Genomic DNA, 24,609 nt, shown 5'->3' with positions numbered 1-24,609 from the left:
TTTGTTCAGTGCAGGGGTTTTTTCTGGGTGGTTGATTTTAAAAGCCTCAGTGAGTTGATTGAGTTTGAGAATATTAGGCAGTTCTAGCCAGTCTAGTGTCCTTAGGTTTAGGCAGTGATGTGTGCGATAGGGCATTCCCGTTATGAATCTGGCAATGTGATTGTAGGTAGTAGAAAGTTTGTTGAGCTCCCTCTTATGGAGGAAGGAGAATATTGGGGAGGCATAAAGGAGTGTGGAGAGGAGGTGGGTTCGGGCAATAGTTAGTTTTGTGTGTGGGGTTAAGAAGGTCTTTATTCTATACATGGATCCGAGTTTTTTGTTGACCGACTTAATGGTTAGATTTACATGCATATCGAATTTAAGTTTGTGGTCAATAGTAACCCCTAGCAGTTTAGTGTGGGAGACCGGGTAGATTATGGTGCCATTGTTGGAGGACACGTGGAAGGTTGGATTGTTGAAATTTGAAATTTAATGCTTCTGTTGTCAAAAAAGCAAGTACTAGAAAAGGGAACTGAATAGTGTAAAGGAGGTAAAATAACTGGAAGAATATAACTATAAATGAACTACTGAATAGTGTAAAGGATGTAAAATAACTGCAGGTGGGGTCTTTAGAAAGAGGAAGTAGCAAATTATATAAAAACATTTGTGGCAACAGTACATGCAGAATACTGTTCAGAAGGAGGAATCAGGTTTTGTGATTGGTCGTTAAAAAGGAAGTCTGTACATTGCATGAAAATGGCAAATGTCACTTTTGTGTTAGTGTGCCCATGTCATTCTTTAAATTGTGATTTCATAAAAATGTGAAAAAAATGACATCTTAAACTACACTACTGTGTTTGTCACTACTTGTATTGTTGTAAGAATGTACCAGTTACAAACATTTTGAATATGGTCTTCCCAAAAAAAAAAAAAAAAAAAAAAAGTGACACCCAGGGAGGCTGCTCATGATGCAAGATTGCTTAATCTGTCTTATTTTTCTGGCAAAAAAAAATGAGAACATAATTTTCCAGTTATTTAAATGATACGGTCACTCACAGCAGAAAGATACTTCTGGAAATCAGGTATTCGATTGTGCCGTTCTGGCTGGATTCCCTGCTTTACTACAGAGCATCCTGGGCCTATAACACTCACAGAACTGCTGGAACTCAACATCCTAACCAAACAAGGTTCAAAGTACCTAAATCCAGAAATGGAAGGTTCTGGAACAATCAGAATGAGACCCAAATGGAAAAGATGTAACAAAACCAGGAAAAGAGGCTGCAGAGCTGGAATTGCTGCCAGATTGAAAACAAACCCTCACGGGCCTGCACTTGCTGCAATTCTGTTAGCAAAGATATGTTCATTAGACAACGAGATGGACTTTCTCAGGCTAGAGCTCACCACCACAAACAAGGTGCGAAATTCCCAGTGGTGGATTTAAGCATCGGCGCAGGGGGCACACCCACTCCCTTTTTAAACCTGTTTAGAACTCCATTAAAAATGCTCTGCACTATTAATATATTTTAAAAAACTTAACACTGCGGTGGCAGCGTCTTCTCCTTTGAGGAGAAGCATGCGTGCACCACACACACGCAAATGCAGAAGTAAACACATTCAACACTTGCACATGGAATTTAATCCATTCCAATAAGAGAGAAGGTAAGTGTGTGTGTTTTAAGTCCTTTGTACTAGAGAGAGTGATTGTGTACATATGTAGGTGCATCTAATTTAAGCTAGCCATTCCGTTTCTGTTTGAGTGTGTGTATGTATGTAACTAGCAGTTCATTTTCTTTGTGTGTATAGCAATGAATGTGTGACGGACCTTTCAAATGTGGAAATGCAAGGAATATGGACTTTTTAAGACTCCAAATAAGGAACACCCCTCATAATGAGGTACACTTAAGAGGTCTGCTCCCCATTCCATATTCCATTTTGCAGGACACAGCTGCCCATACTGAGAATATCTTGAGAAAAAGATACAGGTGGTAACCCTACTCCATTAGGAGTGAATGCTGCACTCACTGACCCAGCTTTTCTATTGGTTTATTTCACTGCTCTTTGATAAATGGTGAGCATACCTTTCAAGAGGCCCTGATTTCGCAGAATGTCCTTTTTTTTTTCTTTGCTTCTTATTTTTAGCTTGTTCCTCCTAAAATCTGTAGTTTTCTAGCGAATCATTGAGGATTGTAGTAATTAGTCATAATTTGAGTTTCAGACTTCACATTCTTCAGAATAAGAATGGCAGTGAAAAACCTGATATTGCAACTTCCTTAATGCCCCTGCCTTTGGGCTTTTGTCCCCTGTTGCCTTAGAAATGAACAGCTGTAATGGTGTGTCGCTACACAGGAACATTGCCTGGTTCGATTCTTGACTCTGGTTTTCCCTGTGCGAAGTGTGTATGCTCTCCCTGTGTTTGCTTTGATTTTTTCCGGGTGCTAGTTTTCTCTTACATTTCAAAGGTATGCAGTAGGCTCACTGGACTCACTAAAATAGCTGTAGATCAGTGTGCATGTGGAGATGGGGGTGCAGAAGAACAGCTATAGGTAAGCGCAGTTAGCCACCCTGCGATACGAACACTGTCACTAAACACTGTTAACATGGCACCCTGCCCCTCCTTTTAAAAAGGGGCTGTTGATGGATGTATAATCATGAGACCAGGTATGGACATAGCTTAAAGTGGTATGTCTCCCACATCTGACAACTGCAGAAACCGTAATGGTGTAGAGGTGGCCTTCCACTTGATTTCAGCTTTTTAGAACTGCTTTGCTGACTCTCTGCAGCTAAATAACTGAATAAGCATGACAGGATATGCTAGGCAGGTTAGAGGATGTACGATAACTATTATATCCATATGTACACAAGTGAAATACGGTAGCGGATTTACCGGCCCATTAGAGACCACCTTGCTCACCTATTCAGAGGCACGGCTTTTGGCATTCCATTTTTTAAACTTCCCAGTGCCTGACAGTTACTTTTTTAAGCTAAGCAGGGCACCTCCTGAAATTTAACTGGACTGAGGATCAGTTTCCGATCACCTGAACATCACAGTACAATCACTTTCAGTAAGCACGAGCTGAGCAATAATTCAAAAAGGATTTGCTTTCGCGGCTTTCTGCTTTTACCAAGACTGCAGGATATCCGAGCTGGAATGTGCTCAATGCAACTTTATTTCATAGAGAAAAGAAGGCAGATTAGTGCAAGAAATATTTTAGCTGTCCATTATTTCGCAGACCGTCCTTGTAATTTTGTCTTTTTTTTCCTGTCCCGTATAAAATCTAAAGTTTTCTGGCAATGTAGTAGGAATGCAGTCACTGTAATACGTTCACATTTCATAATCATCCAGAAGAGTGTATGTTAAGGCAGAAACTATTGTAGCATCTTATCATTGGTTACAGATCTCTTTAATGTGTAATTATTCAGATGACTTTTACTTTTGCAGAGATTGTGCTTATTGACTGATCTTGGTGGATGGTATTGACAGATGTTTGAGTGGCCTTTTATGGTTGAAATGTTCTGAAATTAGTAGTTTTGTCATTATTGGCTCATGCGTTTTTTTTCATTGCTTACTGAATGTTCAAAACTACAAATTTCAAACAAGTGGTGTATATTGTGCAAGGAATATAATTTAATACAATAAGGGACAGAAATCAAATAACACATGCATGTAAAAAAAATATATATATATATTGTCTTGTTTGTTTCCCACCTTTCCTAGCTAGTCCAGATCCCAGGCTTGGCTTGTCTCATGACTTTATTTTCTGTATTCAGAGCTATCCAGACCTTGCTGTGGTAGAAGGGAAGTCCTACTGCTTACCAGTGGGAGTGGTGAGCATTGTACTGCCTGTCTAACACTAGAGTGGTTTCCAGCTCTGAAATTCTAATTTTATTAGCCTTTTCAGGGCTGATTTCCAGCCCTTTCAACTTTCTGGCTTAAAAACGCGCGTGTTTGCCCATTTTACGCATCGTGCAGCACCGCAGGGCTACAGTTAAACCATATTCCAGGTTCCAGAAAGTCTGCTCTTCAAATTTTCCCTTAGAACTTGGGTAAAAACTCTGTACCCATGAAACTACCACATAGGCTGTAGTTTACTTAACACTGAAAGTGTGATGAGAGACCTTGGGACACAGGTGGACAGTAGTCTCACTTTGATGATCACATCGCCACAGTAGTCAGGAAATCCTTCTACGTGGCACACCATCACAAAAGGTTTCTCATCCAGGAAAAAAGGTCATTGTTCCCCTGTTTTCTTCACTTATAGAATACAATTCCCCTTTTGGTATGTACTTCACAAGAAATCTGCAACAACTGGAAAGGCTACAGAAATACCTCACAAAGAGGGTTACTGGCCTCAAACAGATGACCTACGCAGACAGTCTCAAACAACTCCAGCTTTACTCTGTTACATATCGCCTACTCAGAGGCGATCTCTACCTAACATACAAAGCTATGTCAAACCCAGAGCTGTTGGACATGCTCCACATAAAGAAATCCCAATCCCTCCAAGCTGCATGCTCTAGGGACCTAAATCTTGTCACCACAATAAACAGAATATGCTGGAGGGACAGATTCCTGTCTTAGAGACTTCCCATACTCTGGAACAAACTTGCCTATCTATATCAAACAAAGCTCCTCATTAGCACTCTTCAAGAAAAATCTTGATGATTGGATGGGAGATAGGAAATTCACCCAGGGGATCACTTCTGTGGCTCTGCTTGACAGGGACACAGGAAAATAATTTTCTTGGGTGGCAAGAGCCAGTGTATCATTTGGCTAGGCTTATGGTAATGGATGGTATTGACAGATGTTTGAGTGGCCTTTTATGGTTGAAATTTTCTGAAATTAGTAGTTTTGTCATTATTGGCTCATGCCAATAGCCTAGTACCTACCTATGAACTGGCTAGTTTCTCAGTAGTAGCACTAAATTCTGAACCCCTGTGAATAGCACTTGCTCTAGAACCTGCTGGAAAGCACTAGGAAGCCTGAAACTGATACAAGCACTCAACTCTCCTTGTCCATAAAGAGAAATTAATCATAGGCACTAAACAGCCTATAATTGCAAAGTACCTTGCAAAGGTAAGGGATAACAGCTCTTATACTTTACAAAAAAAGCACCTAAACAGGCATGTCCCAAGGTCAGCTTCCGGTGATTTCTCTTGTCCACCCGGTGAATCTGAGCATACTGGGGCAATGCGGCAACTGCCTCATGTACACAGACAGCCCCTCCTCCTACCACCCAACGCTACAACCTGCGAGAGATACACTTACATACCCAAATGGAAAGCAAAGCTCTCTCCGGCCAAGATTGTGCTAGACAGTAAGAGGAGAAGGTTAACACCTGCACTACACCTCAAGCAACTCGTAGCCCTTCAAAACCCACACCATCAACACCCACACACAGCAAAACTAAACCCACATATGCGGAGGCCCTTAACATTAACCTGCCCAAGCAACAAGGACCTCCGAAGCTGAAATCAAACAAACACCAGTCACAACCAAAGTGACACATAGCTCACAACACCAGTGTGCTACCCAACAACAGCCCCTAAGGCAAGACAATGTACCCAACACTTCAGTGTTCCTGACTATAGAGTCACCTATGACTGATGTCCCACTCACCAGGCTGAACAAGGAGAAAATTACAGTCAGCTGCCTGTCTGGTGCCAGGGTCCACTACATAACACATGCACTCAAGTCACTCCACAACAAGTATAAATACAACTCTGTCATTGTCCATGTTGGAGTGAATGCCTTGAAACGTACCTCCTTGGACTACATGAAAAGAGACATGGAAGAGCTCTCGGATCATGTGGCCCAGGCAGGTATGACCCTAGCCCTGAGTAGCATCCTGCCTTCACCCAGAATGATATCACAATATAAGGACAAAATGATTGACTTCAACAATTGGCTAAGCTTCTGGTGTCATTCAAAGAGGATCCAGTATCTGTCTGCCTGGGAAGACATGATGGACAAACCACGATGCTTTGCCAGAGATGGTTTCCACCTGTCACCCCTGGGATTCAGGTTACTGGCTAAAGCTCTTGCCACTCCTATAGTGCCTTTTTTAGGCAAGGTTCAAAGGACAAAACCACCACCGTAACAGATACAAGCATGCAAAATCTGAAAGTAATGCTACTCAATGCTAGAAGTCTAAACCTCAAAATTTTGTGTTGTATGAAAGGAGAGAAGGTTAGCACTCCCCTTGATAAGGATGGAAGAGGTCCTAGTGGCCTTTACAACACATATATGGTTAAGGCATTGCCACTTACTTTCTGGCATCTAACCCCTGCTAGACAGGGGCCCAGAGAAGTAAATATTGTGGGAAAAAATTTCCAGGGAATTGTTATGGCTAGGCTTGCATAGGCCTTAGTGCCGATAGCCTAGTACCGACCTATGAACCTAAAATGCACTCTCTCAAGGCACTCCTAAAAATGGAGAACATTGATATCTGTGCAGTAACTGAGACCTGGTTCAAGGCTCCAGAGAGCAACCCTGCAATACCAGGCTACAACTGTTACCACACTTTTCAGCCACAAAACCAAGACCGAAACACTAAAGGTGGAGGAGTGTCCATATTCACCAAGGATATTCACACCTCCAGGCTAGTTGCCCAACACAATGCATCTGAAATTCTCCAGGTGCAACTAACACTAGGTAAGACTGCAATCCAAATTTTAGCTTGCTACAGATCCCCCACCATGCCCCAAGATGCTCACTACACCTTTCTAAACATACTGGAAAATATTAAGATGCAACCAAACACCCTAATACTGGGTGATTTCAACTACCCTGCCATTAACTAGGAAAACTACTCTGGTACCAACTCCTTTTCCCAGCGGTACTTGGAATTCATAAATTCCAATGCCCTGGATCAACTAATCCATTGTCCCACCAGAGGCTCCAATATCCTAGACCTGGTCATTACTAACATGGGAGATAGATGCTCCACACCAGTGGTCATCCCCTCATTGGTCAGGTCTAATCATAAGCAAATTACCCTTGACATCCACATCCCACCCCCACCCCCCAGTAAGGAAACCTTAAAAAACTTCTCCAAAGCCAACTTCATGCTACTGAAGTCAGAAGTGACTAACTTCATGACACCCATGCAGACGGGATCTGAAAGTTCGACTGCAGAATCCTACACTAAGGCACTGTGCGAGCACATCCACTCGTGCATGAATCGTGCTATCCCAAATAGAACCAAGATGCTCTCCTCCAAAAAAAGCAAGTAAATGCACACACAGCCAGGAAATGGAACAGCTTGTTGTAAGTTCACCAAGGCAGATTCAGTAAATCCAGGTAGGCACCAAACGAATTCAAATAATTCCTTTATTCAGAACCACAGAATAATAACACACAAGCGCTTTCGCTCAGAGAAATTCTGAGCTTTATCAAGTGACACCATGCTGTTGAATCAGGTGTCTTATATACCTTGAAAATCCTAGGTTAATTAGAAAGCACTACCAATTAACATTTTAAAGAGACTATGCACTATTCCACATACTTAAAAATTCCTTTAAAACAAAATATATAAAAAAATATAATAGATTGCTTAAAATAACAAAACATTGTGCACTGTTTCCATAGTGTTTAACTTTGTAATAAAACTTGCTTTGTGCAAAAAGTTGCACTTCTTTTGAAAATTGGAATAAGATTGAGTGACTTGACGTACCAACTGTTGTTCATGTAAGTATAATATAAGGCTAATGCCTAGTATGGGTATGACAATATTTTCCTTTTATTGGTCTTGTTGACAACCCTGCTGGAAAAAGAACACTATATCTTAACCAAGTTAAACTATGCTGTACAATAGGTCTTGCCTTAACATAGACTTTGTATAGTGTAGCATTAAGTGAAAATCATGCCCATCACCATATACAAAAATTACTTGGAGAACAGTTTTCAATCTAAGCTGCATCGAAAACCTACTTTTTCCAACTCTGTTGTGCACTTAGAGAGTGCACATCCTTTTTTCCAGAAAAAAGGCATTGTCAAAGGACAACTCATCAGGGCAAGCAGGATTTGCAGTGGACATGACGACTACATGGCAGAGGTCAGGTTTTTGGAAAGTCTGTTCTTAGAAAGGGGCTATCCTCTGGACCTCTTCAAAAGCCTGGTCGAGGAGGTAAATTCCAAAAGAGGAACTGTCTATCCACCCCTTCTGGGTAAGGGAACGGGCATACCTGCCAGCTCCGTTCCCGTTATCGACAATGAATTTAAGAACAGTTTTATCTACACCTACTCTTTGCACTCAAGGGAAATGGAGGAATCTGTAAGAAAGTACTGGCCTGTACTTGCCCTCTTTGAAGAGTTTAAGGGGCTATTGCCTGACCAACCTTCATTTGTAAGGAGAAGGGGTACCAATCTCAAGGAAATGTTTGAGAAAAAGCAGAACATTACAAGGAAAACTAACCCAGCAAGAAAGGGAACATTTAAATGTGGGGCATGTAGCCAATGCCATGCCATCTTGGAAGAAAAAAGTATCACCATTCCATCCAGAAGGTTTAAAATCTACCCCGCAGGCCATTTCACATGTGGTAGCAAGGGGTGGTCTATTTAGGCTTCTGCACCACATGCAGCAGTTTCTATCTAGGCAAACGGAAAGGGAATTCCGCAAGCGGATATACTAACATTTTATGATATAAACAAAAGAAGGAAACCAACGCTTTTATAAGCACTCCTGACCTGTCCAAACATAAAACTGAAATTTATGGTACTGGAGCAAGTTAAGCCTGATGCCAGGGGGGGGGGTGATTGGGAATCAACTTTAGAATATCGAGAACTCCTCTGGCAATTAAAGTTAGATGCTGGGAGAACCCCTGGGCTTAACGGTTTGATCAGTATCAAGCCGCTATTGAAACTAAGAAGGGCAAGACTTTAGTTTGACATTCCCCACACAATTACTTATGGCAAGTACTCATACACATGGGCATGATTTTCACTTAATGCTACACTATACAAAGTCTATGTTAAGGAAAGACCTATTGTACAGCATAGTTTAACTTGGTTAAGATATAGTGTTCTTTTTCCAGCAGGGTTGTCAACAAGACCAAGAAAAGGAAAATATTGTCATACCCATACTAGGCATTAGCCTTATATTATACTTACACGAACAACAGTTTGGTACGTCAAGTCACTCCATCTTATTCCAATTTTCAAAAGAAGTGCAACTTTTTTCACAAAGGAAGTTTTATTACAAAGTTAAACACTATGGAAACAGTGCACAATGTTTTGTTTATTTTTAAGCTATTACCATTTTTAGTAGTGACAGATGCATTAATGCATTATTTTAAGCAATCTATTATATTTTTTTATATATTTTGTTTTAAAGGAATTTTTAAGCATGTGGAATAGTGCATAGTCTCTTTAAAATGTTAATTGGTAGTGCTTTCTAATTAACCTAGGATTTTCAAGGTATATAAGACATCTGATTTAACAGCATGGTGTCACTTGATAAAGCTCAGAATTCCTCTGAGCGAAAGCGCTTGTGTGTTATTATTCTGTGGTTCTGAATAAAGGAATTATTTGAATTCGTTTGGTGCCTACCTGGATTTACTGAATCTGCCTTTGTGAACTTACAACAAGCTGTTCCATTTCCTGGCTGTGTGTGCATTTACTTCCTGGTTTGGTTCTCTGCTGTTTGACTCCAAAAAAAGGAAGCCAATCTGGTGGGTCCACCTGCTATAAACAAACAATACAACAGAAGGAAGAAACTGTTGCAGAAGAGAGGAAAATCCCAGGATGCAAAAAACTCCCTCACCAGTCACAGTACGAAGCTGAGATCCCTCACAAAATCCTCAAAAGCTAGTTATGAAAATAAAATTGCCAAAAATTCCAAAGACAGCCACAAGGCATTCTATAGTTATGTCAAGAATCTAAATGGCAATGCTCAGATCTGCTCTGAGCTACAACAGAATGGCATTAAATATACTGATCCCAAGGATATTGCCAATATCCTGGCAGATAAATTTAGTGCCAACTTCACCCCCTAAAGGGCCCATCTCAATACCAAAAGATTGCCATATTCCGGTAATCACGGCCACACAGGTAGAAACCACACTCCAAAGCTAAGAATACAGCATCCATGGGACCAGATGACATCCTGGGCTGTGTACTATGAACTACAAAATGAACTGGCACTTCACTAAGTGTCATGTTTAATCATGGCCTCACCTCAGGCTTCATGCCCACTGAGTGGCGCACAACTACAGTTATCCCACTCCACAAGAGGGGATCCACCTTGGATCCCAGGAACTACCGTCCCTTCAGTCTGATGAGCCTGATCTGCAAGGGCATGGAATGCATTATCGTGGAACTTATAAACAAAGGCATTGGCAACCTTCAAACACTGGACCCCACCCAGTGTGGGTTTGTGAAGGGCCGATCTTGTCTTCTGAACCTGATTGACTTCTTCGAAACAGTCTCCAGAGCTGTGGACGAGGGTAAGGCGGTCCACACAGCTTATCTGGATGTCGCCAAGGCCTTCAACACCATCCCCCACTCTGGAATCATAGATAAACTTACTAAGCTGGACATAAATCCCTACATCACTTACTGACAGAACCCAGACTGTAAAAGTAGCCGACTCCAAATCCAGCTCCAGACAAGTGGAGTACCTCAGGGTTCAGTCCTGGGACCACTCTTGTTTGGCATCTACTTCTCTGAAGTACAGGCCAACACTAAGGGACTCTGGCTAACAAAGTTCGCAGATGATTGCAAACTGGGAGCCATTACTGAATCCACAAATTATGTGGATATTCTACAAAAGGGCCTTACAGAAACAGATGCGTGGTGCCAGAGCCATGGGCTCAAGCTTAATGCCAAGAAATGTATAGTTATCCCCTTTGGAAAGAAAACATGTACCTATGAATTACCACATAGGTGGCAGTACACTAAACATCGAAAGTGTGATGAGAAACATAGGGACACAGGTGGACAGTTGTCTCACCTTCGATAACCACATCGCCACAACAGTCAGGAAATCCTTCTATGTGGCACACCTCATTACTAAGGGCTTTTCATCCAGAAAAAAGGAGGTCATTGTCCCACTGTACTCATCCCTCATTAGACCCATTATAGAGTATAACTCCCCGTTTGGTATGTACCTCACAAGACATCTGCAACAGCTGGAAAGGCCGCAGAAATACCTCACTAAAAGAATCACAGGCCTAAAGCAGATGCCATATGCTGACCATCTATATAATAAAAAAAAAAAAAAAAAAATTTCAGCTATACTTTGTGGCATATCGTCTACTCAGAGGTATTTGCTTAACATACAAGGCCATGTCAAACCCTGAGCTGTTGGACATGCTCCACTTAAAGAAATCCCAGTCCCTCAGAGCCACATGCTCCAGGGATCTAAACCTTGTCATCACAATGAACAAAGCATGCTGGAGGGATAGGTTCCTGACCCAGAGACTCCCCATACTCTGAAGTAGGCTGCCCATACATATCAAGCAGAGCACCTCCTTGGCCCTCTTCAAAAGGAACCTTGATGTTTGGATGGGAGATAGGAAATTCACCCTGGGGATTGTCAGTCGCCCTACTAGACGGGTCCAGGGAAGTAAATATTGTGGGAAGAAATATCCAGGGGAAATTGTTATGGCTAGGCTTGTATAGGCCCTAGGGCCGATAGTCTAGTACCAGCCTATGAAACTATGGCCCTAAAAATGTGTGCAAGGAGCCAGTAGTTTGAAAATGGCCCATAGGTAAAAGTTTCAAGGCAGAGAAGTTTACTGCTCATGCTCTCTGTTTTCACTGTCAGACTGTGTTGTTATTAGTGTTTGTGCTATTTTATTTCAATTTCTGTAATCAGTAGAAGTAAATAAGAAACAGTATGTACACTGAAAGGTTTGAACAGTGTTTATGGTAACTGGAGAGAAATAACCAAGTAGCGCAGCACTGGAATGGCTGTGGATGGGGTAGCGGATTGCTGCAGTTTGGGCTACTGTGTAGGGGCCTCGATTTATTGTCCTACCTAGGGCCCCATTTGACCTTAATCCAGCTCTAGTCCCACTCCAACCCTGGTACTCGACTAACTGACTGTGCACCCCCTTTTTTGCAAATTCCTGGATCTGCCATGGATTCCTGTCAATCTTTACAGAAACTTGGTTAAATAACAGGATTAGTGGCAGTGCTGTAAGCCTCAATGGTATCACTTTGTTGAGAGCTGATAGGAACCTAGCTCTGTGCGGAAAAGCTAAGGGAGGCGGAGTGTGCATTTTTGTGAATGATAGCTGGTGCAGAAACTGTAACATTGTGAATGACCATTGCTCTGTAAATCTGGAACTTCTGATACTGAAATGCAGACCTTTTTATGTGCCCAGAGAACTAAGTGGTGCCTGTGTAACAGCTGTATGTATACCACTGGGTGCTAACATCACTGAATATACTGAATAATACTGTATGTGAGCTGCAATGCAAGAATTCTGACTGTGCATTTGATAGTTGATGACTTCAGCAAAGCAGTTCTCAGGGACGCTTCCCAGTTACTACCAAATTGTGGATTTTCCCACAAGGGGGCAAATACTCTGGACAACTCTTGCACTAACATAAAAGGGGCATGCAGAACTGTACAGCACCCAAACCTGGATGGCTCTGATCACATCTCCATAAAACTACCAGCTTACAAACCTCTCTTGATCAGAGATAAGCCCACTGTGTAACAAATTAGGGTCTGGCACGAAGGAGCCATGGAAAGTCTCAGGGCTGCTTTGATGCCACAGACTATGATGTCTTCAGGGAGGCAACCAAGGTGAATAATCTGGTGAATATAGATTTGAGACAACTATGACTTACATATCCAAATGCATGGATGATGTAATGGATATAAAAAATATTAAAGTAAGAGCCAATCAAAAAAAGGCTAAATAGCAAGGGGTATGAGTTGCTGAGGGCAGGAAACACTGCTTTCAGGGCAAAGAATAAGAAAAGTCTAAGTGCGGTAAGGGCTAACCTAAAAAAAAGAGCATCAAGGAGGCCAAGAGGGAGCATGGAAAGAGGATACAGGGGTGCTTCAAGGATGTGAAGTACTCAAGACGCTTGTGGCATGGTATTCGACAGCTGATTTGACTGCAAGACCAAGGCAGCTCAGTGCAATGATAGCACTGAACGTCTGGACAATCCAAACACATTTTATGGCAGGTTTGAAGAAAAAAACAACCTGGAGGCTGTAAAGCTTCTCAGTGACCAAAAGGAGGCAGTACTCAACTTTTGTGCTGTGGATGTAAGGAACCAAGTGAGGAAAGTGAACCCCAGGAAGGCTGCTGGACCTAATAACATTCTAGAGAAAGTATTGAAAGGTTGTGCAGACCAAGTCAACATAGTCCTGACAGGCATCTTCAATACCTCTATTGTCCAGAAAAAAGTACCAGCATGCTTCAAAGTTACCAGTGTAATCCCTCTGCTCAAAAAAGCCAACTACGCCAGCCTAAATGATTACAAGCCGGTGGCCCTTGTATCAAATTGTAATGAAATGCTTCAAAAGACTGGTTATAAAAGGCATTTAACTACAGTACTACCCCAGTCCTTTGACCCACTGCGGTTTGCCTACTGGGCAAACAGATAAACGCTGATGCAGTTATGGTGGCACTTCCTCACATTGGAGCATCTTGAAGAGAAGAATAACTATGCCAGGCGGTTGTTCATAGATTTCAGCTCGGCATTCAATAGATTGATTCCAATGCAACTTATAGAAAAGCTAATCAGTCTTGGCATACATACAGGGCTGTGCAGCTGAATCCTCTATGTCCTGACAGGAAGATCACAAAGGACCTGTGCTGGTAAGGGAGTATTACAATCAACATTGGAGTATCCCATGGTTGTGTGCTGAGTCCTCTACTGTTCACAGTCCTTACCCATGACTGCTCTGCGAAAGCTAGCAACAACCACATAATCAAATTCACAGATGACACTACAGTGGTGGGACTCTTAAGTGGTGATGACAAGTGTGCGTATAGGAATGAGATCAATTCCGTGACTGAATGGTGCAATAACAACAATTTGGACCTGAACATCAATAAAACAAAAAAAATTATTGACTTCAGAAAGAGCTCTGCCATGCACCTGCTCCTTAAGATCAATGGTAAAGAAGTGGAGAGAGTCCAAACAACAAAGTTCATGGAGGTACATATGTCAGAGGTTCTTTCTTGGAGTACAAACACAGGCCAGCTAATTAAAAAAGCCCACCAGCGACTACACTTCGTAAGAAGGTTGAGAAAAGCAAAGCTCTCTATGAATGCTCAAAATACCTTCTACAGAGGAGCCATTGAGAGCATTGTCACCAGCAACTGCACTGTATGGTTCAGTAATAGCACAATGGCCAAAAAGAAGCTGCAAAAAATAATATAAACAGCAGAAAAGATCATGGGCACTAGTCTTCCTACCTTACAGGAGCTCTTTGAAATGAGATCTAAAAAGAGGTCTTGCAAAATACTGAGGGACACATCATCCAGCATGTGGTTGGTTCACTAAACTTGCATCTGGTAGAAGGTTACAGAGAATCCGCTGCAGGACCTCCAGATTCATAAACAGTTGTATCCAACTGCATTAAGACTCATTAATGCAGACGTAAATCTGGATGTATCAAAACTATAATGGATTGTTACCCTCTCATTCTTTTCCTTTTTTTGTTTTTTTTTACATACAGTAATTCTGTTTATTGCAAACTAAAATTAATATATTCTCATTTAAGTGAAATTCCAATCACTTCCTTATGTGCAATATCACCCAATCTTACCTCTGTGTATAGTGTACTTTTCTGTTCGTGTATTAATCTAGTAGTCAGTGTTGTCGAATGTATATAAATAGTGTACAAGCATGTGTGTCAGCTACCTACATATTTACTTTTGTACTATAGTTATTGTTTATTCTTTAATACCGGTTATGTTTTTTTTGTTTTCTCCTGTAAAAGAGCTAACACTCTAAATTTCATTTAGGTAGTACTTGTGTTTCCTAATTGACAACGTTTCTTTGAATCTTTTCATTATAGTAGCAAAAATTTCAAGCAATAATTGTAGATGTGGTTTACTTGTAGATCAGCTAACATATTATGCCTGTTTTTGCAGTGTGTTTTTTCCCCATTAAGGCAAGGGCATCTCTGCTACTCTACACAAACCTACAAAATTAAACTAGGACATTGCCCTTCATTAAGAACAAAGTTACAAATGTGGTAACAGAGCTGTCGATGAAGAGATATTCATGAGGAAGACCTTAGTATCATTAGGCTCAAATTTAACAGCTGTAGGAGAAAGGATGTTCTCAAAGCTGGAACCAACTCCCATTACAGTTGAGACAAAGTACTGTACAAGTATTTAAAAGCAAACCAGCACCTATCAGAGGAGAGACCATGTGCGGTAGAACTATTTAAAAATAAACTAAAAGGTAACTTGCTTGAAAGAATCTTCTTGCTCCTGCAGTGAAGAAAAGTGCTAGAAGCAGCTTGGATTAAACACTGGCCCTCTACACATATCCTGTGCTCTCAGTGTCTGTTGTGATAAATGTTTGGCATGAGTGTGCATCTGTTAGATGAATACTTGTATCATGATAGATATGTTGCATGAATGTGTGTTTGTTAAATGAATACTTGTATCGTGATAAATGTGCTGCACGAACGTGTTTTAGATGAATATTTGTATCGTGATAAATGTGTTGCATGAATGTGTTTGTTATATGAACATCTGTATCGTGATAAATGTGTTACCCGAGTGTGTGTTAGATGAATACTTGTATCATGATAGATATGTTGCATGAATGTGTGTTTGTTAAATGAATACTTGTATCGTGATAAATGTGCTGCACGAACGTGTTTTAGATGAATATTTGTATTGATAAATGTGTTGCATGAATGCTTGTTAGATGAATACTTGTATCATGATAAATGTGTTTGTTATATGAACATCTGTATCGTGATAAATGTGTTACCCGAGTGTGTGTTAGATGAATACTTGTATCATGATAAATGTGTTGCATGAATATGTCTGTTAGATGAACACTTGTATTGTGATAATTTTGCTGCTTGAATGCGTCTGTTAGACGAATACTTGTGATAAATGTATTACATGAATGTGTCTGTTAGATGAACATTTGTATTGTGATAAATGTTTCATGAATGTGTTTTAGATGAACACTTGTATCATGATAAATGTGTTGCATGAATGTTTGTTAGATGAACACATATCGTGATAAATGTGTTGCATGACATGTTGCATGAATTTGTGTCTGTTAGATGAATACTTGTATCGTGATAGATGTGTGGCATGAATGTGTCTGTTAGATGAATACTTGTATTGTGATAAATGTATTGCATGAATGTGCGTGTTAGATGAACACTTGTATCATGATTGCTGCTTGATCTGCCATTGCTGAGCGCCTCACTAGTCTCATTGTAAGTATTTTTTCAGGCTTTTATATAATCCTGTCATTTCATGTGTTCATACCTTCTCTTAATGTCTGTACAAGTAGACATGCTGCTTTGTAAATACTTTGTGATACTCGAATTGTGTTTTTTTGATATTGTAATTTATGCCCAGTGGGCCTGGATCATGGCTGAAAATGGTCTGTTGAACAGTCGCCTTACCCAGTTACCAAAGTATTATATAGGTTCATAACATTATATGTTCTCTTCAAATGCAAGACAAAATAAACTGTACGATGTACAAGAAAACGATGTGTAGACCAGACATACTGTTGTTTCTTTCGGCTTTTCCTGGTTAGGGGTCGCCACGGCAGAACTCCGGTCCGCTAATGATTGGTAGCTGATTTTTACATGCCGAGTTACCAGCCCTGACGCACAACCTTCAACGAATGTACACCCATTCACGCATGTCTCCACACAGAAGACGCTCTAGGTGAGAATCGAACCCGACAACGTCTTACTGTGAGGCGACAACACTACTGCAGCACCACCACCGCAGACCAGACATACTGTTACTTTAGAAAATAAAATTTGGGATTGTAAGTATTGACTAGTGACATATTCGTTGCATGTTTACCAGTGGAAATGCTCGTCTGCTGTAAAAAGCTAATTTCACAGGTCTGTACTCCCTCACGGTGAGTTTAGAAGCAGGGATGATTTTATATGTTCAAACCTCCTTTTCATTTTATTGCATCATTGGTTAGTTTGTGATTTTCTTATTTGCAGGCACGGTTATTTTGCGTTGCTTTGTACTGTTTTAGTGTTTAACAGATTGCTCTTGTACATTTCAGAGTCAGATAACACTAATGGATATCCCAGTTTTCAAAGCTATTCAGCCAGAGGTATGTAACGGCAGCTTAATTTTATTTTTCTTTGTTATATACACAGATATGCATGTTAGTTGAGTAGTTTTAGTGGGTTTTTGTATGGCAGATTGATTTATGATGTTATGTCTTTGATTATTGTTGTGATTATGGATTAATGCCGATAGGTTCATATAGGCCATTTTAAGCCTAGCCAGTTATCCCATTTGAGAATCAAGCCCTGTACCTTGTATCTTTAAGGTAAACACCTTAAACATTACGTGAACTCCAGCCACTTTGAGGCATTTATTCGATCATTCAGGTAAGCTGTGGGTGTAGCTTGACCAACTTGATTATGTATGCTAAGATTCATGCTTTTTGAATGTATATATGTGGATGTTTGGTGCCACAGTTCAGAGACGCCACCTAAGAACTCTGTGTGGATTGTGAAGAGGGGCCACCATTGCCAAAGTTTCTGATATTCAGTGGCAGTTGAAGACAGCAGAACAGAAAGGACAAGAAAGGGGCCACTAAAAGCCTGCCCAAGGCTTGCCGTGCATTTATATAAAGACTGAATTCCTCATTTAATGCAGTATTTGCATATGTTTTATTTATTTATTTATTTACATTTGTTGACCGGGAGTGTCCGACTGGACGTAGGTCCATTTTCAGCGGAGGCCCGGGGAGAAAAGCTCCACAGTTAAAATAAACAGACAGTAGTTACATTGGATTACATAGCGATTAACAATTTGATTAACATAGCAATTAATTACAAACAAATTTACAGATGAACATAGTACATCAGTAGACAACTGGAATCTTTATCTGCAAAGTACATAACAGACATTAACAAATGTTGCAATAAAAAGTTCCTGCTGTATAATAAGTACTAGGCTTATGAACATCTGAGCTTGCTATAATCAAGGTAGTTAGTGGGGTGGAAAGAAGGGTAGTGGTTGGATGGGGGTGGGTGATATTAGAGTGGGAGTTGCAAGGGCATAGCCAGCATGTTTTTAGGTGTGCTTTTAGTAAAGTTTTGAAGTGGGTGCATGATGGTATGGAGGTAATTGTGGGTGGGAGGGAGTTGCAAAATTTGGCTATGGCACAAGAGAATAGTGCTTCACCAGCAGAGTTATTGGCTTTAGTAATCCGCAAGTGATTTTTGTTGCTGGATCTTAGTGATCTGGTGGTCCGATAGGATTGAGTAGATTCTGGAGGGATGGGACATTTAGTGGATGGCTAACTAGTTTGTGGGTGAGTGAGAGTTGATACCATTGAAGGAGGTGAGAGAGTTCAAGCCAGCCCAGTTTAGCAAGTGAAAGATGGTGGCGAGTACGGTAAGATGGCCCCTGTGGCAAATTTGGCGCTTTTGTTGTAGCGGGTCTCTAGCTTGTTTAGATCGCATTGCCTTAGGTTGGTATATATTGGAGAGGCATAAAGTAGGGTGGAGATGAGGTGGGAATTTGCTACTGAAATCTTTGCTGCTTTGGTGAGAAGTTGCTTATTTCTGTATAATGCTCCTAGTTTTTGATGTCTTTTTTTATGGTCATGGATATGTGAATGTAAAGTTTTAGTTTGTCTATTTCCACTCCTAGCAATTTGGTTTGTTCAGTTGGGTATATAGTGGTGTTGTATTTTGCTGTGATAAAGTGAGAGGAGTTTTGAGTATGTTTGGTGGGTTGGAAGATGAGTAGTTTAGTTTTTTGTGGGTTGAGTATTAATTGGGCATCGGATAACCATGTTTCAACAGAGGAAAAGGCTTCCTGTGTGACTTTTTGCAGTTTGGGTAGGGACTGGGCTGAGCAGATGATGGTTGAGTCGTGTGTATTGTATGAGTGTGCCATGTTTGGTGGCAGAGGCTAGATTACTGGTGAAAACGGAGAAGAGTAGGAGTCCAAGGATGGGTCCTTGGGGAACCCCAATGGAGACAGGTAGTTGGGGAGATATGTCATTCTGCCATACAACAGATTGTTGGCGGTCAGACAGGTAACTCTGAAACCAGTTGGTGACTGATTGAGAGAAGGATAGGTTATTGAGGACAGAGATGAGTTGTTTGTGTGGGACCATGTCAAATGCTTTAGATAGGTCTAGGAAAGTAGCAGAGGAGAGATAGCCATTGTTTTTATGCTGAAGGATAGTGTTATTAAAGGAGAGTAAGGCAGTGGTGGTGCTATGGTTTGGTCGGAAACTATGCTGAGTATTGGAAAGGAGGTGGTTAGTAAGGAGGTAGTCTGAGACCTGAGAGTGTATGCATCCCTCTAGTATTTTGGAGAGTGGAGAGAGAATAGCTATGGGGTGGTAATTGGTTAGTTTTGTGGAGGATATGTTTTGGGAATTCATTTTTGTAATGTAATGCCTGTGTAATCCAGAATACAAAGCTACGTATGAATGTCACTGGGAAAAGTCATAGATGTTGCTTACTTCCTTTGCAGCTGTTCTTTACCTGCCATTTCCCAATTGGTTGTCAAGCCTTATGTCCCATGTAGTCAAGAAACTCTGATTTTGTAGTGTTATTTAAGGCAGAACGTCCCATGGCCCTGCCACACTCCCTTTAGTAGTATTTCCTGAAGTGTCTCACAGTTACAATGCCCCCCTTAGCTCCACTTCTCCCATCATTTTGAAGGTTGTGCAGTGAAGTCACTTTTCTCTTCTCATTTACTCTTGCTGTATGTACATCCATTTTACAGCTTTCATTCCCTGGCACTCCATTCGCTTCACTTTGATAAGCCTTTGCTACATGCTTGCTTATACATTCACTTTGGGTCTCTGTGGCTGAACACAGTCATTCGCCCCCCCATTTGCGCACAGTTGCATGAGGTTTATCTGTGTCATTTAACAGGGCTTGATTTTTGTACTGCCTTTTTTAGACCTGCCGATCTGCAGCCCAGCTGATTTTCTCCTCTTAGTTTACGGGTTGACAAAATCACACCAGTATAAGTTCAGCAACTGCTTTGCCTGAAAACTTGGTGTTTCACCTTCGGTCTGATTTGTTCTAACTCTGCGTGCCTTTACAACGTTGTCTAGTAAATATTGCCTACACTTAATGCAAACACATATTGTCCCACTCAGTGAGAGTGGTTTTAGTGATTGGAATACCACTGACCTTGTGAGTGGAAGTGTATAGACACACACTGATTTTCTATTAGGTCCAGAATTATAATTGTGTCTGAGAGCCTGTACGAGGCTTTCAGATGGACATTAGGTAAAAGAGTGAATGTGTTCTTTTTGGTTGTGACCGATTTTGTGTTTAATTCTTCCATCTCGTGGCGGGAGAATGCACCTCGAAGGAAAAATGATGAACAATATTTTTGCAGGAAGCAATTACCCTCCCCAGTTAACCCCCCACTTATATATTATACTCAGATACTACTAAATTTTAAGAATTTCTTAGTCCTAAAAAACAAGGCAAAAGTATAGTGGCTACTTTTTTAAATTAATTTGCTGACAGGATAACCCCCTGAAAGTGTGCCCCTTTCTAGGGGCAAGTTGTGGGTACTATCTGGTTAATTAACTTAGTGTTGCAGATCAGGCAAGTGGAAGGAGTCACATCCTGTATTCTGGATGTTAAACATTGAGTATTCTTAATCAGATCTTCCAGAGCAAAGTATAGTCTGTCTGATATGATTTTCTTTGGTTACATCAGTAGTAGTTTGAAATGGAAAAACTGTGAATGCCGCTTGTCAGTAAACAGTGAAGTGCTCACCCAGCCGCAGGATATGATGAATGTACTTGTACAAAAAGTACTGGTGCAGACTTCACCGTTAGCAGAGAAATGTGTCAAAGTACTGAAGAGATAAGAGAAAACATCTGATAAACACAGTAACTGCTGCCATAAGTAAAGTGAAAAAAAAACTGTAAGCCTGTTTCCTATAACTTAGTGTTCCAGATTCAGATTTGCTGTATCCAGGACTGTATGTAAGCTTCTGAGCCCCCCCCCCCCCCAAGACTTTGTGTTAAAGGGAAGCCTACTAGCTCATCAGTGGGAGTGGTAAGCACTAGGTAACCTGTCTACCACAGAAGGAGTGGTTCTGGCCCAGAAATTGTAGTTGACCATTTGGGCAGACTCTTCCATCACTCCCAACTTTCTGATTTGAAAGCCTGCATTTGCACTTGTTTCTGTCCTGTAACTCGTAATAGTGCAGATACAGATTCTTAGTTTTAGCACTTAAATTTGCTTATTCATGCTCAGCACTTGTTCAGAACTTGTAAGCACTAAATAATCCACTAATTACTATAGCACTCAATCTTCCTCATTACCTAGATGAAGACAGTTCTTGTACTTAATTTTCTCACTTTCGTAGAGAAAAGCAGCTCTTGTACTCACTTTCCTCACTTATCTAGAGGAAAATAGTTTTTTATTCAGGCATGTCCAAGGGTCAGCTCCCAGTGTTCTCTCTTATCTATCTGATGAATCTGGGCATCTTGAGGCAGTGTGGAAACTGCCTCATGTACACAGACAACCCTCTCCTACCACCCAGCACTACAACATGTGAGAGATGCTCTTATCTAGCCAAACTGGAGGTGAAGCTCTCTCCAAGACTGAACTTGACAGTCATGAGAAGGTAAGCATTTGCACCACACCACACTCATCACATAGTCTCACTAAATCTACACCACCACACTCATGACATAGTCTCACTAAATCTACACCACCAAAATCCACACATAGTAAGACAAAAACATTTGCACCACACCACACCACACTCATCACATAGTCTCACTAAATCTACACCACCAAAATCCACACACGGTAACACAAAAACATTTGCGGAGGCTCTCAATAATAATCTGTCTCAGCAACAGAGACCTCCAAAGCAGAAACGCAAGCAACCTCCATCCCCCATCACAACCCAAATGACACACAGCCCACAGACTCAATGTGCCACTCAAACACAGCCAATAAGGCAAAACAACGTACCCAACACACAAGTCATAGGTGACTCTGTAGTCAGGCACACTGATGTCCCACTCACCAGGCTAAACAAGGAGAAGGTTACTGTCAGCTGCCTGTCAGGTACCAGGATCCGCCACATAACCCACACACTCAGGCCACTCCACAACAAGTACAAATATGACTCTGTCATTGTCCATGTTGGTGTGAATGACCTGAGACGTACTTCCCTGGACTACATGAAAAGAGACATGGAAGAGCTCTTTGATCTTGTAGCCCAGGCAGGTATGACCCTAGCCCTGAGTAGCATTCTGCCATCGCCCTGAATGATACCGCAGTACAAGGACGAAATGATTGACTTCAACAATTGGCTAAGCTTCTGGTGTCATTCTAAGGGGATCCAGTATCTGTCTGATTGGGATGATATGGTCGACAGACCACAATGCTTTGCCACAGATTCATAGGTTGGCCTATACAAGCCTAGCCATAACAATTCCCTGGTTATTAATTCCCACGCTATTTACTTCCCTGGACCCCTGTCTAGCAGGGCGACTGACATGATCCCTGGGGTGAATTTCCTTTCACCCATCCAGTCGTCAAGGTTCCTTTTGAAGAGGACCAAAGAGGCACTCTGCTTGACATGTATAGGCAATCTATTTCAGATGGCCTGCACCTGTCCCCCCTGAGATTCTGGATACTGGCTAAGGCTCTTGCTGCCCCTATAGTGCCTTTTTTAGGCAAGGTTCAAATAACAAATTCACCACCGTAACAGACAAGCAAAAATGGAGGGTAATGCTATTCAGTGCTAAAAGTCTAAATCTCAAAATGCACTCACTCGAGGCACACCTTAAAATGGAGAACATTGATATCTGTGCAATGACTGAGACCTGGTTCAAGGCTCAAGAGAGCACCCCTGCACTACCATGCTATAACTCAAAACACACTTTACGGCCATGTAACCTGGACCAAAACACCAAAGGCGAAGATGTGTCCATATTCATTAAGGATATCCACACCTGCAGGCTAGTTGCTCAGCATAAAGCATCCGAGGTTATCCAAGTGTAACAAACTCTGGGCAAAACTGCAGTCCAAATTGTAGCTTGCTACAGATCCCCCACCATGTCCCAGGATTCCCACTCCTCTTTTCTTGATGTACTGGAAAATACTGGGGTTCAACCAAGCACCCTAATAATGGGCGACTTCAACTACCCCACCATTAACTGGGAAAACTAGTCGTGTACCAACTCCTTAGCTCAATGCTTTCTGGAATTCATAAACTCCAGTGCCCTGAATCAAGTTATCCACACCCCCACCAGGGGCAACAATATCCTAGACCTAGTCATTACCAACATGAGTGACCGGTGTAAGTAGGAGCACAGGATGGGATTTAACATGGGTAACCTTAAATTTAGTTTAGATAATGCCTGTAGGTGCAGCTGTCATTTTGAGGCATTTGTTCCCTTCTGGAGAGTTAAACTTAATTTTTTGAAAAGGTATATATTTTTGTGTGTGTGTGTGTGCTAAGTTAATAGTGGATGGGGGAGTGCTGTATTTAGTCTTCTGTTTGAAAGGTTTAGTTAAGTCTTAATGTGACATAGGTTCATAAGGAGCTCAAACGAAACAACTTTACAAAAAATCAGCCTACCAAACATTAGTATATGCATGTAACACAAACTGGAAATGCACATTGAAAAAGAAAACAAAAAAACTGTCATGTATAATAGGTGGGAACAATGTCTTTTCATCATGGCTATGCTGTCCATATTGTCTTGGAACGTGAATGATCTTACAAGTATAAATAAAAAGGAAAGAGTACTGAATTATATTAAGAAATGCAGATTGCAAATAGTAATGCTGGAGGAGACGCATTTGGAATGAAATGTACATGTGAATTTGACAAAAAGTGAGGAATTTAGAATGGATATTCAGCAGGCTGTCAGGAACAGAGAAAACGAGGAGTACTTATATTAATTGTTAGAGGGGCTCCAGTAGTGATAAATGAGAGAGAAAAAAAGACAAAAATGGTAGATTTGTGGTAATAAGGGGCTGTTGGCAAAGGAGGAGGATTACAATGGCATATATTTATATTGCAACAAAAACTGCTGTTATGGAGATGAAGAAAATGTTGGGAGAAATCAGCTTTCAGCAGGGAACACTTATAGGGGGGACTGACATTTAATTTGCAATAGTGAGGATGTATCTGGGGGCGACCTAGAAGGGGCAATATTTCAAAAGAAGGTAGATTTCTGAAGAAATTTATGAAAACATGTGGTATGGAAGACTGGAATTCAGTAGTAGGACCTCAAGACATAATTCACACATTATTCCCCAAGGTACAATAACTGGAATAGGCTAGATAGAAACTGTACTTCACAACATATAGATTTAATTGTATTGACAGGCATCCAATAACTATTTCTGATCATGCACCACTAAAAACTAAGATAAAAATGTAGGGTAATACAGTAAAAATAAGACACTGGTGCTTTCCCTTCTACCTGTTAAAAAGAGTTGTAGGGAG

At 41.1% G+C, this 24,609-nt stretch overlaps 1 protein-coding gene and 1 non-coding gene across 2 annotated transcripts in view; both read left to right on the top strand.

Moving 5' to 3' along the window:
* RALGPS2 (Ral GEF with PH domain and SH3 binding motif 2) overlaps window positions 1–24,609 on the top strand; it is a 2,773,917-nt gene that overhangs the window by 1,131,200 nt on the left and 1,618,108 nt on the right. The window contains exon 5 of the mRNA XM_044085226.1: window positions 17,186–17,236. Within this exon, the coding sequence (XP_043941161.1) occupies window positions 17,186–17,236 (51 nt within the window). The remainder of the gene's footprint in view (window positions 1–17,185; window positions 17,237–24,609) is intronic.
* Window positions 6,145–6,272, top strand: LOC122814685. Its single transcript, XR_006366884.1, has one exon. It is a non-coding gene; the product is annotated as a U6atac minor spliceosomal RNA (small nuclear RNA).

The sequence above is a fragment of the Protopterus annectens genome, chromosome 10.part0 (assembly GCF_019279795.1).
Source record: "Protopterus annectens isolate FY-2018-M chromosome 10.part0, PAN1.0, whole genome shotgun sequence".
In the NCBI taxonomy this organism is placed as follows: domain Eukaryota; kingdom Metazoa; phylum Chordata; order Ceratodontiformes; family Protopteridae; genus Protopterus; species Protopterus annectens.
Note: the sequence above shows the minus strand (reverse complement) of the source record. Positions and strands in the feature narration are given on the sequence as shown.